This window comes from Eumetopias jubatus, unplaced genomic scaffold, assembly GCF_037043125.1.
Source record: "Eumetopias jubatus isolate StellerSeaLion01/CBP00866 unplaced genomic scaffold, mEumJub1_p1.0 scaffold_3, whole genome shotgun sequence".
Lineage (NCBI taxonomy): Eukaryota > Metazoa > Chordata > Mammalia > Carnivora > Otariidae > Eumetopias > Eumetopias jubatus.
In genome coordinates, this window is record NW_028274809.1 from 69,003,643 (window position 1) to 69,023,613 (window position 19,971).

General features: G+C 34.7%; 1 protein-coding gene across 4 annotated transcripts in view; it reads left to right on the forward strand.

The window, feature by feature from the left end:
- The window catches only part of KCNH7 (potassium voltage-gated channel subfamily H member 7), a 472,323-nt gene that overhangs the window by 320,904 nt on the left and 131,448 nt on the right, over positions 1-19,971 (forward strand). For all 4 annotated transcript variants that reach the window (XM_088022141.1, XM_028113114.2, XM_028113115.2 and 1 more), the window contains exon 4: positions 16,162-16,590. In XM_088022141.1, coding sequence (XP_087878267.1) covers positions 16,162-16,590 — 429 coding nt within the window. The remainder of the gene's footprint in view (positions 1-16,161; positions 16,591-19,971) is intronic.

Consider the following 19,971-nt stretch of genomic DNA (forward strand, 5'->3'; position numbering starts at 1 on the left):
CATAGCTGCCTTTACCCTTTGGTGCCTTACAGAATTGATCAGTTGCTTTTGCAGCCATTTGACTTGGTTATACCATTGTTAATTCAACCAGTCCCCTACTAATGGACATTTAGGTTATTTCCAAATTTTGGCCATTACAAACAATGCCAGAATGAAATGAGTATATGTATGTATATTTTTGGAAAATTATTTTCAGGGTAAGAGTTTATAAGTGGGATTCCTGGGTCAAAGGGTAAATGCATATGCAATTTTTTTAGATACTACTAAACTCCCCTCCCTAGGGTTTGAACCATTTTACACTACCACCAGTAAGGTATTAGATCTTTTCCCCAAAGCCATGCTAACAGAATGAGTCAGTCTTCTCGGTATTTATCATTATGATAGGTGAGAAGTAGTACCTCAATCAGTTTTAGTTTACATTTCTTTTGTAATGAGGTTTACATTATGAATGTTGGTTCAGATATTTAAGCATTAGGATATTTCTTTTTCTGTCAACTGTCCATTTCTTGTATACATTTTTTTGTCTTTTTTTTTCAAATGGTAAAATAAGTGGCACATCTCTTCCCAGCAAATATTTTTTGTCTTTTTCCTGATTTTTGTCATGCAAAGATTTTGTTGTTGTTGTTGTTGATTTGTTTATAGTGCAGCTAAATTTATCAAGCTTTTCTTTGTTGAGTTTGAATTTTTGAGTCACTATTAGCAAAGCTTTTACCATTCCAAGGTTGTAAAAATTCTTTTCTTAGAACTTGTACAGCTTTAGAATCTCTGATACATTTTAAGTTTAGCTTTGTTTATATTGGTTTATGTGTGTGTGTGTGTGTGTGTGTGTGTGTGTGTGTAAACACCTTGGCTTAGCAAGGTATATATTTAATTTATCATTTTATCAATGGCTCTCCAGTTGTTCTTACATCATTTATTAGAAAGTCTATCTTTTCAGCAATAATTTGGGATGCCACCATTATCACATACCAAACTTCCTTATGTGCTTGACTACATTTCTGGACTTTCTGTTCTGTTTCATTGGCTTATTTATCATTCAGAATCACACTGTTTTAAATATACAATTAATCTCTGATATGACATGCTCCCTTTGACATTAATTTTCAGGGGTTTGAGGTTATTTCTTGCTAAACATTCTATATGAACTCTAGAAACAACTTGTTAAGATAAGGAAAAAATTCTTTTGTTTTTTTACTGAATTTGCATTAATTTTATAAATTAGTTTGAGGAATATTAACATCTTTATGATGTTGAGTCATTCTATACAAGAATATTATGTGTATTTTCACTTTTAAGTCTAGTTTTTGTGTCTTTCAGGAGTGTTCACAATTTTTTCTTACTCTTTAGTTTGCTACTTAGCATTTAACTTTTTGTTATTGCTGAGATTATAAATAGGATCATCTCTTTCATTATATCTTCTGATCATTTTTAAGGCTAGTGATTTTTTTCTGAATATGTTAATTTTATATCCTACTATCTTAGTGAGTTACTTTAGTTTCCAGTTGACTCTCATGAATTTTTCAAGTAGAGACTGTTTTACATTTTCCTTTCCAATTCTGATATATCTAATAGTTTTCTCTTGTTTTATTGTGCTAGCTATTACCTCCAACATATTATTCAAAAGAAATTGATGTTAAACAGCATGCCTTGTTCCTGGTTTTTGTATGGATGGCAAGTGTTTTTCATTAATTCAAATGATAGCATTTGGGTTGAGTTGTATGTCTTTTATACTTTTAAGGCTTTTCATTAACTTATATTTATTAAGAATGGTGTTAAAATTCGTAAATTGCCTTTTCAGCACCTGTGGAAATGAGTGTTCTATTCCGTTTATTTTTATGATACATTTTATTAATGGGGTTACTAACATCTCTGAAAGGAGTTCACATATGATTATGATGTATTCCACTTTGTATTATGCTGTTGGATTCTCTTTATCTAAAATTAATTTAGGATTTTTACAGCAGTATTCATTAGGGAGACTGACCTGTAATTTGTGTGCGTGTGTGTGTATATGTGCAATTTCATCAGCTATTAATACCAGTGTTATAATTCCTTCAGAAAATAATTTGGAAATTCTTTTCTATTTTCTATGCTAAAGAACTATCAAATAGTTCGGGGATTATCTGAACTTTAAAAGTTAAGTATGATTTTCCTGTGAAATCATCCAGGTCTGATACTTATTTGCGGAGTAGCTTTTTGACAAATTTCTTTCTTTTTTCTCCTGAGATTGGACTATTCAAGTTGTCCATCTCAACTAGTATCAGTTTTGCAAGTGTTTTTTCTCAAGAATTTTATGTAGATTTTAAAAATTTATTTTAATAGTATTATGTAAAGTAGTCTTTTATGATTTTTTTAAGATTTTCTCAGTTCTATTTCCTTGTTATATATTTAAACCACTTTTTAGTCTTTGTTTTGGTTGTGCTTTTTTTGTATATTCTGGAGTTAGGTTTTCCTTTGTTTCTTATAAGAAAAAATAATACTTCTCTTTTAATTTATAATTGTAATAGGTACTTATATTTACTGATATAACTACTATGGTTTTTCTTAGTACTAACATATTCTATGTTAAATATACTCTCTTAAAACATGTCATTATGTTATGTTCTCTTTGCTTGTTTTAAAAAGTTTAACTGTGTGGTTTGGGGTTTGTTTTATCCTGTTTTTGCTTTTATTTTGGTATTTGAAAATATTTGTATTTTTTTCTAGTAGCAGTCTTTATAAGAAAATTTTATATAATGTCCTTAATCTTTCCTCTTTTTCCTCAGACACTGTATTTTGATTTCTTACTATGAACAACAATAAAATTAGCCTATAATTCTTTTCCTCCCCTTTCCACCATGCAATTTTAGTTAATAATATCTGTTCTAATTCTTATCTTTGCACTCCTAAGAATAGTCCTCTATCATTCCGTTTGTCAATTTAAATTATATTACTTGATTCCTAATTTTTACCAACAAGGTACTTGATGAGCTTATTCTATATTTCCTTCTCCTCTCATTTTGTTTCGTTGCACTATTTCTAGCTTGTCAGAGGCTGTGATATTCACATACATCACACTTTTGTTTTGATCTTAAATTTCTAGTGAAATATAATCAATCCTCAGCACTAGTCTCCACCCCCCTCCAAAGAAGTCATGTTTTTCCAAGGCTGCTAACTGAGGTCTTGTGCACTTTCAAGTCACTTTCTGTAGTCTCTTTAGTAACCAGTGCTCTGACCATGTAGGTCACACATCTGCTCTCAGTATTTCTTACATAGTGTGGAGTCCTCTTCATCTGTGGATAAACCGTATTTGACATGTGTTCCATGCCTCTGAGGAGACCTTTGTACTCCCCTTTTCTTCACTAAGTTTTGGCCCAACTCAATTGCAGTGTGCTTTCCTGAACTAATTCTGCTGGTCTTAGGAATTTATTTCCCTGCCTATATGTAAATTAAAGTGTGTAATGTCTCTGTCTCTAATTACTCTTTAGGCATAGTTTATGGATATTTTTACTTGTCTCATTTATTGATCTCTATGGTTTTTAGGAAGATCCATGAGGAAATTGGAATTTAGGTATCTGTTATTGTCTGTGGGGAGCTGGAAGCCTTGTCACAAAACTTTAATATTTGAAAAAAGAAATTGTTATCCTGTATATAAATTCAGATAGCAAACTACATCATTAAACCTAAGTTGAATACTAAGTTGCATACTAATACTAATACTCAGTTGCATATCAGCTGAGAATTTTTCATAGTATCAGTTACTTCTTTAGGTATGTCCAAATGACAGTACGATATTCTGTTAAAGCAATATTGGGAGAACTATATTAATGTAATATGATACCAGTATACTGAATATCTTATTCTGAACAATATCACACTTGGGGGAAAACTCTTTATCAAAATCACCAATGTGTCAGTCTCCCAGGTGACATATTTAAAAACAAAATTGAAGTACTTAAAAAAATTATTGTAATACCAAAGTCTTGTTCCTTTAAATTGATAACTGTTTTTATTTCTTTATATTTCCCACTAACCAATTCAGTCATTATTGAATGATTCCTGGGAGTATACTTTAGGTAATGTCAGCTTGTATCTTGGTCATGAGTGCCAGTAAGATCTTTTGTTCTGGGGGAATGCCTGATTTTATTTCTTCATTGTCTTCACAAATTCTTCATTTTCCCATAGAATAGTTACCTTGCATGGTCCATCAAATTGGATGGTAGTGAAAAAGGGAGTTGTGCATCAGCAGCACAGCAAAAAAAAGGGGGGGGATTTTTTTTTAAAAAAGTATTCATTTCAAACTGAAATACAAATGGAGAATTGAAACTTTGATTCCTTTAATGGAAGATAATCTATATAGTAGCTTCCCAGGATGTAAAACATAATCTATGCAATTTTACACTGTGATTAAAATAACATCTCATGTGTAAGCCTTAGCAAATTCAGTAGGATTGCTTTTTATTTTGTGAATATGAGTGGTTTCCCTACACTGCAGCTGTCACTCCTATACAGAGTCATTGGGGAAAGTATAAATATGCAAAAAATTGTTTCCAGAGAATTACAAAGGACTATTGTTTACAACCAGTATATTAGATTTGATTATACCCTTCCGTCATTTTATACTTAAATTGACTTGATGTCAATTTTTGAAATGTTGATTGTTAAATTGAACAGAAAATTTAGAGACAAATTACACTTGGTACCTTCTGATACTATCCAAATTCTATTTTGTATTATTTGTGATTTGGGGAAAAATCCTGCTGATTTTTTTTCTTTAAGTACAATTTTACTACCTGTGTAAAATAATGGTATTAGCTATTTCAAACACTGTAGTTCCAGTGGTGACCACCAAAACAAACAAAAAAAGAAATAAGAGAAAATCAAATCTTGATACACCTCTTTTTTTTGCCGAAACATCTTAACCTTCAAAATGCCTAATTTCTTATCTAATTAAGAAATATGTAAGTGTGTGGGGGTGGGTGTACAAGCCCCCAAGTGTCAGGATTTAAGTAGAGTAATGGAGAAAAGGCTACCATTTGTCTGAGAAGATGTGGGTTTCTGTAAATATAACTGGCTCTCCTGAAATGAAGACAGAACAGAGGGGAAAATGTGAAGTGACAACACAAGAACTACAGATGAGAAGGTGAAATATTAAATTGAGAATTAATAGAAAAGAAGTTATGCACAATAGAAAAGATGTATCATAAAAAGGGACTGTGATTAATTGGGCTGAGAAAATTCTAGAGACTTGTTTTGCAACGAATAAAGTGGTGAATCATTTCTCAGTACAAATATCTAATTTCTGGGTCAGGAACCCTACACAACTAAACTGATCAGCTTTCTCTGGGAAAAACTAATTTCTCACAAACTTACTCTCTGTTGAAGATATAGAACCAGCCACAAATAGATGTCTTATGTCCCCTGGGATGAAGCAAGTACAGGAGAGAGTATTATATTAATAAGTGTATCAAATCGATAAATAATGCATAGAGTCAATTAATTGCCACATAAAAATATAAATGCCAAATAAAATATGTAATTAAGCTTTCTCTCATTGATGGTTTCTTTAAAAACCCTAACCTCTGAAGAATGGAAATGATATCAAATGGAAGACAAAATTACACTTTTCCTACCGACTAAATGGGGGCCACATCTAAAAGAACTAATAGAATGGGGAAAATGTGTTCTCTTTTTTTTTCTGCTCTAATATCTGTTGCTATGAAATATTTGCACAGTGTGGAAGATAACCAAATTATGTGTTTTTGCTAATCAAGTTTAAGAGACTTTATTATTTTAAATAAAATATATTTAAGTTTCATTTTAAGTTATTTACAAGTATATTTGAGTTTTATATATCTTCTATTTTATGGCAGGGGTCTAGGATCACCAGTCTGACTCTCACATGCATGCACACGTATGCACACACACACACACACACACACACACACACACACACATTTGGCTTGTTAAAAATTTTTCATGGTATTTATGGGGACTTCAATCAAACAAAAATTTCTTGATTTAACATTATACATCCAAACAGAAAACGAATGCATTGTACATTTTTATTTTAAAATCCAAGAGTCAGTTTGAGTCACTATAAAAGTTGATCTTAAGCTCATATCCCCAAGTAAACTTTAATTAATAACATTTTTACTCCTCAGATCAGTTCAAGATAGTTTTTGTTTAAATTTAAGTCTAGTTAATGTACTCTTGCCATCACTGTCAAACATCTATGAAATATTCTCATTTTACTAAACTTGAAATATTTCTCAACAAAAAAACAGGCCCACATTGTTTCTTTTATTTACAGAAAAATTGTGAACTTTATTGTTTATTAATTTATAAATGATTATACTACAAATCAAAACTGTATATGAGATCTTAATTTTTTTTTCAGGATCTTTCAACTTTTTCCCTTAGCAAGTATTTCAAATATGACTCTTAACCTCAGGTTCCTTGTGACTCTTAACCTCAAATTCACTCATTTGTCCCCACACCTCAGAGCAAGGGGGAAGGTGCAGGTGGAAACTCCTTTAACAAGCCCACCCTCAACGAAAATGTCCCAACAATGTTAACCAAGGCTCAGATTCTACTTGCAACCCATTCTCTCCTCCATCCCTTCAAAGCCTGTCCTCACCAATCCCAGCCCCTGCCCCCAATATTTTCTAATGACTCTTTTCCCTTTGCTCACACCCATGCTGCTGTACTTCAACAGACACATTGTTTATATCACATATTTTTCTCAAAGTTTTAATTAGTCAAGTTTGTTGCCATCATTTAAAAATTGGAAGATTACACATAAAATGAAAGTCTGGCTTATTTGAAAAAATATGAGTATCTGACTACATGTTGGCAATAAGCTGAAACAGAATACTGGCCACACCTTTCAATGGGGTGTGGACTCTCCTGTTGGCCACAGTCTTCACCTGTCCTTATTGTCTGTTTCTAGCTGGCTTTCATCATTTATGTTACTTGTCTCTTCCTATAGGCATTTGGATTTTCCATATCTACTCACTTATTTTCCTTATTTCCTTCATTCCTCTGTCCACTAGAACTGAACTCTGTTTTGCTCTGTATGTTGCCCTCTAGGTTGAGTGTACCTTGTTAAATCTGATTCTCTTCTCTCCGTTCTTTTATGTACCACGACACCATACTCCTTTGTTTCTTTTGATCTCTGTGGCAGCTAATTTGGTACCATTTTCCTATTCCTCTTACTCTACTCTTAAACGCTATTTGTTTCTCCCCCAGTAGCAGCTTTTTTTATTCTTCTCCTTAGGCATCTTCTCTATACACCCTGGTTGGGCAAACTCATCCATGACCTACAGGGTAAATATCCATTCACAGATCAGTATCTCCAGCCCATACCTTTCTCTAGACTTTCCTTATTACTTAGAACTTCATGTATTCATCTGCCCACTGGACATCTCCTTTGGAAGATTTTTAAATTTCTGGAAAACTTAGCATTTCAGGCTAAGACTTATCTTTCCATCTCCAACTGCCATCCACCCATTCCATCAAAAAATCTTGCTCTTTATACATCCTGAATAGTGTCATCCAAGCCACCACAGCTGCAAACATAGGGTAATGCTAAACTTCTCCTTCTCTCTAATCCTCTCTTCTCCCAAACAAAGAGTGATCAAATTCTATCAAGGACACTGTGTGGGTATCTCTCTCACACAGCCCACTGTAACTGCCTAGTAGGTCCCCAACACATCTTTCCTGGGCTGATGCAATGGTCTCATAACCAATATCCCTGTTTTCAGCATCTTTTGCTCAGGACCAAGTGTCACACTGCTGTACATCAAATTATAATGTTCAGCTTTTTATATCCTTTAAATGGTTCTTTGTTACTAACAAGATAAAACTCCAAAGCCCTGTGCATTATATAAAATACCTGTGGCATGACCTCTGATACTTCTCTAGCCTTATATCCCATCAATTCACCCCATCACATCCCATATTTCAGTGTTGGTTCCCTGAAACCACCACATGCTTTATATCACCTTGTTTGTATAACACGACATCCCCTCTGTTAGAGTGTTTTCATCCTTCTAGGATGCTTTCTCTAAAGAATTCTTCATCTGTGAAGAATTCCTAACTTGCCCCCCAAAATTTACCTGTTCCTGCCTTTGTGACATCATGGTACCTCATACCTGTCTTTACTACAACATTGATCATATATGTTTGCCTAGTGGACAAGTTACATAAATGACTGAAGAAGGCCATGAATAAAAATAGAAGAGTGAAGTCTGTGGAAAACTGGAAAAAAAAACCTACCTTATTTAAAGTGGCCAAGAACCCTTCAGTTCTAGTTCATAGCAGGGATGTATTTTCTTCCATGCATACCCAACCTTTTGCAAATAATAAATATCCAAAACATTTTTGTGGGATATGAAAGCAAATGAATAAGTTATTTTTATTGAGTAATTAGGTGTTTTGTTTTTTTTTTTTAATTTTCCTACGGAATGAGCATTAGCCAATGATTCTCCAAGTGTGGGACCATCAGCATCACCTTGCAACATGTTTGAAATGCAAGTTCTTGGGCCTTACACCAGAACAACTGATTCAGAAACACAGAAATGTTTTTTGATAGCCACTAAAGTTTGAGAACTATTGGTATAAGTTAATGTTTACATAAAACTATAAAGATAAATTTTAAATGAAACTAAATATAAAAATATAATAACGTTAAATTTTTATAGTCTCTTATTCTTACAGTTCTTTTCAAAAATGAACTTTTTAATCTAATCTAATCTAATCTATTAAGGTATGACAAAGGAGATTCCATTATCTTTGAAATGATTAAAATTATACTCTCCAAATCAAAAGAGAATTTCTATTTTTATGCTTATTAAAATAAAAGTTTGAATTACTCTAAAAGCTTCGACCAAAGCTAAGTCTATACGCAGAAAATGCAGCTAGTAATTTAGACAATTATCTAATTTAAACCACTAAAAATGTATTCATATGCTTTGGACTCAATATTCTGAATAATTGACACATAAGATATATATTTGCCTGAATAGCTACATTACTCCCTCAAATTTTCATCTCAGTTTTCAGACCTCAAGCTAAGGAACAAAGAAATTTTCTATATCCTGCCTTATAAAAGGGCATTCACGGTATTTTCACTATTCTCCATTGGAGCTGAAAGTTATTCTTTAATTCAAAGATGAAGAACTGCTGTAGTAATATAGAGTTTCCCCCTCAGTGAGCATTATTATAGAAACAATCTATTATTCAGATGAATTTAATTAAAGGTTTTACAATGTAACTAATATTTACTATTATCATAGGTTTGGAAGTTTCCTCTTTTTAAAGATTAAATTTGATCTAGAAAGGGAATTATGACATGATTGCTAAAAGAAATCTGGGAAAAGTTCAGTCACAGGTTGCAATCAACTTTATCTTATGTTTCCCCTCTAGAATTTAGGCAAAATACATATTTCTAAGATCAGGAAAATTGCTGGTAGTTGAAAAAATTATGTTTTATCTTTTATTAACAATGAATGCTAATGACCATCTAAATCAGCATATCCATGCCAGAAAGTCCTCATGTGCATATCATTTGGAAACATTTGTTTCATGACAACACCCAAATCAGGGACAGTCCCTCTTCATACTGCATTTGGGCAACTGGTGTCTGTACCATTTGTGTTTGGAATGCTTCATCAAGAGAGTCCCTGTCAATGTGATGACTATATGGTCATCCCAGGTCAGGTGTGTTTTTACGTTCACATAAACGTAAAGATGTTATTGTAGGGTAAGGTGTTATTACGTTCACATAATTTGAATGGCTTCTTTAACTTGGCATTTGGAAAAGGAAGAAATCTATTGAAGAGAAACACAATAACAGTATTAATAAATGAAACATAGATATATTAAGTAGTTGTCATATAGACACCTTATTAGGTATATATACTACTGATGGCATTTGCTTTCATTTCCAGTCCCTCTTCACTGAGATATTTTAACCTTGGGTAGCTAAAAGCAGCCCACAACCCTATCCTGTTTTCTGCCTGATCTCCCTTATCCCAAACCTGTCTTTTCTGCTTCTTTCCTTTAATGATGACGTGACCAGGTTGGCCGCGGTGTCTCTCAGACATCCTCAGCATTTCTGAACCTGTTCCAGAAGTTCTCTGCTGCTATTGCAGCTCCCGTAATTGCTGTCACTGCTACTGCAGCACTAACCTCCCCCACCTCCACCCATGTGTGCCATGCTTTCCTGGGTCAGGACTCACATTGCTTCAAGATTCTAATCTGGTCTTACTCTTACTGCCTTTTTCTTTGGTATCTCTCACCCTAGGAAATCTCCCAGGGGTCCTAGTCTTTCAAGGCATTACTGACCACATCTGCTCTTTTAAAGGGTCCCAAATTTACCTTCAGATTTACTAGATGGATGGACTCCCTGGTGATCTTTTCTGGTCACTAACATTAAGACCACACTGGCTGTACTGCCCATTTGTCACCCACTAATCAGGTTAACCAGGTCAGTACTGAGTTCACACTGAGTGATCCATTTTCCCAGTCTAACTGCCAACTCCTGCCTTCTTTGACAATATTATGGGTTGTTCTAGCAGCCTGTGGGCAGTATCGTATACTCACTACACACTTAGGAGTAAGAAAGATTCATCTCCTTTTGGGGTGCCTCTATGGAAATTTCTCCCTAAAAAGACAAGGCAGATATGTCAATTATCTTCCCTGTTTCTCCCATCAAATTTGATCTGTTGCTCTCTCTGACTCAGAGATTGAAGTTATATTTCTCTGCATATCCAGAGCTATTTGGCCGGAGAAAATCTCACAGTGATTTTTAAGGCTTCCAGTGTATGTGTCAGATGTGTGAATACCATGATTTTAAAAAGGTACATAGACAGTAATTCACAAATCCTTATTTTGTGTGATAATAGCTGATAGTAGACTTAATTTAGATGATAGGTTTTTTTCCAGACCCAAATCTGGCTATTGTACCTGCTCTGCACTGTGGACACTGTGCTACTCAGCCAGACACCTTCCTCAGGACTGGGACAGCTCTGCTGCTGGGAATATTGACTACTGAGTGCCCACAGCTCTGCTCCTCATTGAGAATGGTAGTCAAAGACAGGGAACTGCCTTACGTAGGTTATGGAACTTCTCACAAGGTGGCTGTAGCACGTGACTAGCTGATGCAGGAAGACAAAGACCAGATACGCTGACCTGAATTTGACATCACTCTGAAGGGTCTTTCCAGCTCCAGAGCTCCCAGGAGAGGGGGCTGAAGCTCCCATTGCATTTGCATAAGAGTTTAACTTCTTCTGCCCAATCCTGCCTTCCTCCTTTTCCTCAAGCATATCTCCTGAGAACACTCCTCATAAGACCTTTTGAACAGACCTTTCTCAGGATCCAACCTCCCACCACCTCTACTCCTTTGGGGGAGGAAATATCTCTGCTCAGGGTCTTCACAATACACCGTTTCCTGCCCCTGCTATGCGTGTCCTCTCCCTTACCCCACTGTATCCTTTAGGGTGCAGGAATGCTTGAACTAAAGTTTCTCTCTACTTTTTAGTCCATAATTCAACGAATCAGAACCAAGCAAGACTAAATTCTTTCTGATTTATATTTAACTGGGTTTTCATAGTAAAATTATTAGATAATCAAAGTTCTAAGATTTTGCAGAAATTAAGAGAAGTTGAACGAAGGGAATGATTGGGAGTTTGTAATTGTGAGGAAATTCAATGATTAGAAATATATGGAGGACTTTTTGGAAATATTTGTTTTTCTGCAAGAAATATTATTATTTCTAATATTCCCAAATTGATTCTTAAATTAGAAAAATTGTTTTCTTCCAAATTTGAGTAGATAAGAACTGGCTCCCAGAGGAGAGGATAAGAAAGACAGAGAGAAAAATAACAGTTCAGATGGATAAGGTGCTCTCCATTCTGGAAAGTTTAGTAAAACTATATTCTAAGTCCCATTACCACAGGAGATCAGGTAGAAATGTAGCTGTGATCATTATAATTTTGTGAAAACTATGATTAGCATAAATATATAAAGAAACTCAAAACTGGAGGGAATGTTAAGAGTCCTTAATATTAATCCCAGGGAACCCTAGGGGAGGTTAATAGAAAGGTTTACCTTGGGGGAGAGAGATCTTCTTCTTCATCCTCTGATATCAAAAATAAAATTGTGTGTATGCATTTATCTACATTTATTTAGAAGAGAGTTAAGATTCTCATTAAATCCTCAATATGGATATTTATGGCCCAAGAAAACACCAACTCTTGGATAAAACTGAAATTTAATAAAAGAAGCTGCTGTTTTATTCTCACTTTATCCTGATTTCCTGTTTGGCCTTGAGCCACATATTTAACATATTTGTGTATATAGATTAGAGTCATAATTCCAGGCTTTTTAAAGACAACAATGATGGACTGTCTGTGTGCTTACATGGGTGAGAAGTAAAAAGCTCTCAGTTAAATATGACACAGGATACACGAAGATGAAGCTTCCATACTTAAGCAGCTTCTTAAAAGTGACATGTTCTGAGAAAGACTTAGCAGTAGTTCATTCATGAGTGTGAGAAACTAGGTACATCTTAGAAGAAAATCATGTTCGTGTAAGCAGTTTATCAGTACTTATAATTACTTGGGAGAGTGTAAAAAATGGGTAAAAACTCTTATTCTGTTGTTCTTATTTCAAATTTGTCAAACGTTTTAGTAAACAAAAGGCTAAATAGTATTTTGGTTGTTTAAGTTAGAAAGCAAATACAGTACAATATGGAGACTTAATTTATAAGGATATTTTTCGGTGGTGAGAACCACGACAGGATTATACTCATCTATGTTTTATATTTCATGCCTGAAAGTTCTAGCACTGAACAAAATTCTCAATGTGTATTCTTTCCGGATGAACTGCAGTTAGACAACTAAATCTGTAATGCAATATAACATGGTCATATGAACCTAGTGATGCAGAAAAGACGATCTGTACCACCTTGGATATGACCAAACTACAGGGGCAAACTAAATGCCTTGTGCGGTCATTAACTTAAGAAAGGCAGTGAATTGTTTTTAAAGGAGGAGGGTAATGTAACTGATGAAGAATGAATAAAAGTAGGCATTGACCTTCAGTGCACTGTAATAAGCTTGCAGAATTGATTTGTAAACTGCTTTATAAGTCAATTCCATGTGCATTAAAAACTAATCGAGTGACTTTGATGCAGTTCACTGATTTTTAACTTGGCAATTTACTTGAGCATATAAGAATTGTTAGAATTATGTAAGAATGCTTGCAAAACAGTTAACTGTGATACACTGTTGTTTAATCTTATTTGCACAGATTGGTTACTCTCATCTACAGTTTATTAATCTAGAACTTAAAGGTGAACATATTTGGAGTTTGCACATTGTGTCATGTCTTTTATCAGAAAGATAAATCAATTACAACTGTATTGAATACTGTTAACTACTAGCTCACAAATGAAAGCTTACAATAATAATTTAGCCTGCTTAATTATCAAATTTTCTGTAATGGGTAATTTACATAAAATGAGAAGTTTAAAACATTTCTGTGTATGTTCTAAAACCAGAATGTAGCAATTAATAACCTCTGAAAAAGGTGAAATTAACAGTAAGAGTTGCATCAGGTACGAAGGGCATGGTAGAGAGTTCACCATTCCATGAGCTTCTGAGTTCTACTCAATCAATCATTTTTGGTAAACATGGGTCAATGCAATTCCAGAAGGCTAAGATTATCTAATTAAGTTGGGCAGAACAATTAAATATCCTAGTTTTCCACAGTCAGAATTGAAGCATATTTTCAGTTTAAGATCTGCTTATAGATATTCATTTATCATGCTCAGGCATTCTGTCAAGAGATGGGATTTGGTAAGCAAAATAGTTGGGTGCCCTGCCCTCATGAGGCCTATGGTCCACTGAGGGACAGAAATGTTAATCAGGAAAAGGGCTAGAATCAGAGAGATAGATCAAGAGATTGGATTTGCTATAGGATTTTGTGGTATCTTTAAGAGTTTTAAGTGAAGATGTCAATGAGGCCAATAGATATGCAGGTTTGGAACTAAGAGAAGAAGTCTGAGCTAGAGATGCAGATTTATGAGTTATTGGATTAAATATGAAATTAAAACTATGTGTGCATTTACTAGAAGAGTGTATTTAAATGCAGAAAAGTCCATGAGTTTTGAGAGCGATCTTCCATGTTTCAAAACCATCCTCAAAGCACTGAGGAAAAGTTCATAGTAAATATATTAAAGATAAGGGTACCCATGACACTTAAAGAATATAAGAAGGTAGATAATATTGTAGCCCAAAGACTCCGACTGACTGACTAGAAGGGCAATGTGTAATTGTCAAGCCATGGGGCCATGTGGACATAGACTACTGCATTGGCAATAGGGTTTTAGAAACTCTGCATTTTCTTGTAGATGATACTTAGAAAAGCTTTGAATCACGCAATCTTTTTTGGATGTTTTATCTCTTCATTTCTTTTAGTAGTTATTAGTTTTTAAAAAATATATATAAGGAATGCATGCTTGATGTAACAAACAATAAAGATATATAAAGAAGAATGCAATACATTGCCTTCCCCCACTTCCAAACTCACTTAGCCAGTTAACATTATGAGTTTGGTGTGTGTTCTTCCACATCTTTCTCTACTGCTATAAAACTTACATCGACAAAATATAACCTTTTATGATTTTTAATGAAATGTCATGAATATTAAACTGAAGCTTGCTTTTTCACTTAACACTATTTTTTAATAAACTTCTAATTCTAATCAAAACATAAATATATATGGGGCGCCTGGGTGGCTCAGTCGTTAAGTGTCTGCCTTTGGCTCAGGTCATGGTCCCAGGGTCCTGGGATCGAGCCCCGCATCGGGCTCCCTCTCCCACTCCCCCTGCTTGTGTTCCCTCTCTCGCTGTGTCTCTGTCTATCAAATAAATAAATAAATAAATCTTTAAAAAAAACATAAATATATGTATACTTTTTTTAAAAGAAGTTTCCTAAGTATAAAAATGCCATGATTTATTTAACCATTCTCCTTCTGATGATATTCAGACCGTGTCTTGTTTTTGTGTTTGTACTACCCTACAAATGAGGTTGATAAGTACCTATTTTCATTTTAATAGATATTGTACGATGACTTTCCAAAGAATTTGTAGCAATTTGCTATCCCATCAGCAAAGTGCCAGAATGCTCACCAGCATTTTTTGCCATCACTCCATGTTATGTGCTTTTTTTTTATTTACTGCTAAATTGAAGAGTGGAAAATGATATGCTCTTGTTTTGATTTTCGTTTTTACTGCCAGTGAGTTTATATATTTATTAGTTAATATTTTAATTTTAATACCCACCTTTTAATGTTAGATTTAGTTGTCCTTCTAAGCATCATTCATTGAGATATGTATAACATTTCATGCCATATTCTCAGATTTTGGAACACAAAATGACAGGAAAAAGAAATTCTTATCTATACATCTCTATCTGAAACCAAAAGCCTTCCAAAAATTTCAAATGGAATGAGGAATGTTTTTATACACTGTTGACCCCACTTTTCTAATCCACACATGACTCATGGTATTATCTAATACAAACCTTCTAGATAGGTCAGGCCAACTTCTTATGCCCACCTCATTCTCTTCCCTCTTACTTGAAGTACAATAGACCCCCTAGTCCCCCAAACACACATATGCACTATAATCTCTCCTATGTCTGTCCCTTTTACATATGATGCCCTATCCCTTCTTTTCCTTGCTAAACTGTATTCCACCCTTCCCATTTCCTTAAAAATGGTTGTATAGTGTATTTAACACTATGTAGTACGTAATAATATGTAATATGTCTTTAATTTATTGAAATAAGAAACCTCGTGTCTTCCAAATAATGCTTGCATGTCACTGGAGTATATTTAACCATCAGAAACATGATAAGATTATTTTACTGTTTTCTTACTGTTTATGTGGCAATTCATATTAGTCTCAGAAGCTTTCTACAATATCCCTCATTCCAGCTATAAATGAGTTAATTATTGATTAATAACTCTTTTTACATGGTATTTAAATTTGAGTCAACGATACTTGTTCATTTGTTTGTTTGTCTTAAGGGATATGTCTTATATATGTATAATGTGTGTGTGTGTGTGTATTTGTCTTGTAATAATGTTTTTTCCTGTCTCCATTTGTAGGGAAACTTTTTGGGTTTAAATTCCCTGGTCTGAGAGTTCTCACTTACAGAAAGCAGTCTTTACCCCAAGAAGACCCTGATGTGGTAGTAATTGATTCATCTAAACATAGTGATGATTCAGTAGCCATGAAGCACTTCAAGTCTCCTACAAAAGAGAGCTGCAGCCCCTCCGAAGCAGATGATACAAAAGCCTTGATACAGCCCAGCAAATGTTCCCCCTTGGTGAATATATCTGGACCTCTTGACCATTCCTCTCCCAAAAGGCAATGGGACCGACTCTACCCTGACATGCTGCAGTCAAGTACCCAGCTGACTCATTCCAGATCGAAGGAAAGCATCTGTAGTATACGGAGGGCTTCTTCAGTTCACGATATAGAAGGATTCAGTGTCCACCCCAAGAACATATTTAGAGACCGACATGCCAGTGAAGGTATGTTTGTTTTTTTAAATATAGAAATGAATATTAATGGGTAATGAAAGGTAATTTCCATATTGTTTTTAATTTTGACATTAATCCCTATGCCTTGGGGTAAGAAATGCAAATAAATTATGGCAGTTAAAAATTAGGAGTCCTACATTCAGAGTTGTTACTGATTTCCTCTTTGAACCATAGTGAATAATTTGGTTTCTTCTGGCTTCTTTTCTGTGTTTCTGAAATGGTATGATAACCATTATCTGCCTACCTTATGGAATGTTAATTAATGCTTTATATAAGTTATGCTTAGGTGATGACACTATCATCTCAAGCATAATTAATTTTGCTGCATTTCACAAATAGTCAAGCCTTGGGCAGAATGAGCGGTATGCCTTCACAGGACTATTAACCAAGTCTTTCCAAAGGAAGACGTGTATAAAATGTGGTGTACTGAGTCATCAGAAAGCTATAAATGATTGGGTGGGGTGGAGATAGGAAGGAAGAAGGGGAAAGGTTTAGGGGAAAAACAACCGAAACAAACCCTGAGAGTACTGAAAGAACAAACTTGAAAACCGAAGTCAGAGCAAGTCAGAATTCATTTATTTTTCCCTGGCCTCTTGGTGTTCACACTTATATTAGCCAGTAGTGAAAGCAGCAATGCTTAATAGACACTGGCGAAAAGAATTCATCATTAACATGACAATGGCCAACATTTACTGAGTATTTGCTACGTGTGAGACAATGTAAATGCTTGACACACATTAACTCTCATTTAATTCTTACAACAACTCTGTGAGTTAGGAATTATTATTAAACCCCATTTTATAGATGAGGAAACTGAGGCTTATTTATGTTACATAAATAACTCGTCCAAGGTTACAGAACGCCAGGGTCAGCTTTCACACCCAGGACCACTCGTCTCCAGAGTCCACAATACACCAGGCCTCACCAGATCACTGGGCTCATAGTGTAGGGCACAAGGCCAGCAGGCCACAGTTATTTTTCAGGCCTTACTTCCTGCTCCTGCAGGACTCCTTCCCCTATTATATATTCCCCTCAAAACCTGCACAAAGATAATTGCTTTTTCCCAAAAATGTATCACACATTTTCTTGCTTCATTAGTTTGTTCTGCCACGAATAACTCTTCTCCACTTTGTCTCTCCTCGTTCTGCCTCTCACAGGCATAAGGACCCATTTCCCCTCCCAAACCAAAAGAATTAAATGATTTCACACCTGGGTGTGCAAAGCAGTGTTTGCACATATTATAGCATTTATTACATTTTACCTTTATTCCATATTTTAAGTCTGTCATTTCCGTTGGATATGCAAAGCACAAGCTAGGTTTCTGTGAGTTCCCCCAGTGCGGGAGCTTGGGCACAGTTAGCTCTGCAGCCTTAGTATCACAATTGCCTTTTTCATGGCAGGAACTCAATAAATGTTGGTGTGAAACTGAGAGGACCGTGCTCGTGAAGTATGTTTCAAAACCACACACAGCAGGAAATGATTGTACCCCATACTACTTGAATCATGTGGGGGAGCTTTATGTAAAGGGCACAGTGAAGATGAAAAGGCAGAAATGATGAAAGAAAATGAATTGGCAGGAAGAATTCAAAGAGATTAAGTCAATATCACAAAAACAGAAGGAAGAGTTTTCCATAGATAGGTTTGAGAAACTGTATCTGGTACAAAAGCAATTAACACATCCATTTTAATCTGTGGTCTAAAGAAGGTTAAAAAGAAAATAAAATCAAGGACAATTCCCAAACCGAATAATCATCTAAGGCCCCCCTACTGTGTAGTAATGGCATGCTCAATATCTCTGACTGAAGGAAACCTCTGAAATTTGATCTTTGAGCAATGAATCCCATGACTGAACAGCAATAAATCCAATAGGGTGATTCAGATGACCCACATATATTTTAGTTAGTTAGTGCAGTTAGTGTAAGCATCTTTAGGAATCATACTGACTTCAGAAATTGGCTTTATTGCCTGAGTTACAGTATAATAACATTCTTACGTATTAAATGATATGCAATGGGTGCATGGTAAAGACTTAGCCTCTGGTTTGATAGTGGTGCTGAGTAGGTTAGATCAGATTTCACGATTTCACTTTATTTTCTTCATTTCTATATGGTCTTTATTTAGTACATAATTGCTGGTACAATTATGGGAAAGAATGATTTAACATTTCTGGATATAGAACTATTCAGGACCCTCAGTAGTGAGGTCATCCTCAATTTTCTTCCCCCACCCAAGCTGTGTTATTTCCAAAAAAAAAATATCACTTTCTGGCAGATGCTCTGGTCATCTGGCTACCAATTGATATGTTCAGAGGGTATTTTGTAGTTCAGCTTTAGAACAATTTTAGCTACAAAATCACTGATTAGCATAAAAGAAACTATACCTCCTAAGGGTGCATAATTTGGTATATTTTAGAAACTGAGCCGCTGACAAAGGAAGCTGGAAAACTTTTAAAAAAATGTCTTATTATTTTTATTTGAGTATAGTTGACACACAGTGCCACACGAAGATGAAAAATTTTTTAAACTGATTTTAGTTTCATGAATTCATGTGACTGGTTAACAGGTTAAATCCCACATGCAGCAGATTTTGAATTCAAATTATTGCCTCCTCATTCAAGAAGAGAAATTTCCTTCTATAAATGCTATTTTTATAGAACTTTAAATACTTTGCAAATATAGTAGTGCATAATATTTTACACTGTCCTTTTATTTAATCTACATTATCAAGTATCTTAGAGCTCTACTTCTCAAACCATTTATGGTGAAGGACCAGAATTTTTTCTAATCCATCACAAACAAATACATTTGTAAATATAAAAAAATACACTATTAGAAAAATGAAATTAAAAAAATAGTCATAGAAAATATAAACCCCAATTGTTTTATTATTAGATTGACCGGACATAAGATTGCTCTGTCAAATTGCTACGAGACACTAAATACTTACTCTAATTTCTGCACTTACATTGTCATGGACAAATAACAAGGTCTCAACTAGCACCAGGACACAGCCTGAATGCTCTTAGAATGTTAAAACAGCATTAGCCATATGATGCAACTTCTAATCAGGTTTTTTTGGGAATTTGCAAATCTTAGTATATTTGAGGTTTGATAAGTAATGTTGCAATTTTTAACTACTTGCAAGAGCTTGTTACTTTACTAGTGATTTTGGGGGCCCAGCTTCTGATGGAGATAATTAATTCTATATAATCCCTTTTTGCTTTTTTATGGTCTCTCAAAGAGGGCAGAGTTGTCACAACTTTGTGTATCTCTGTCGAAGGCAATGTCTACACTAGCAATTCAATATACCACATTATTGAAATTGCTTCAATTGTAAGCTTTGAAACAATTATGATATATCCCAAGATTTTAA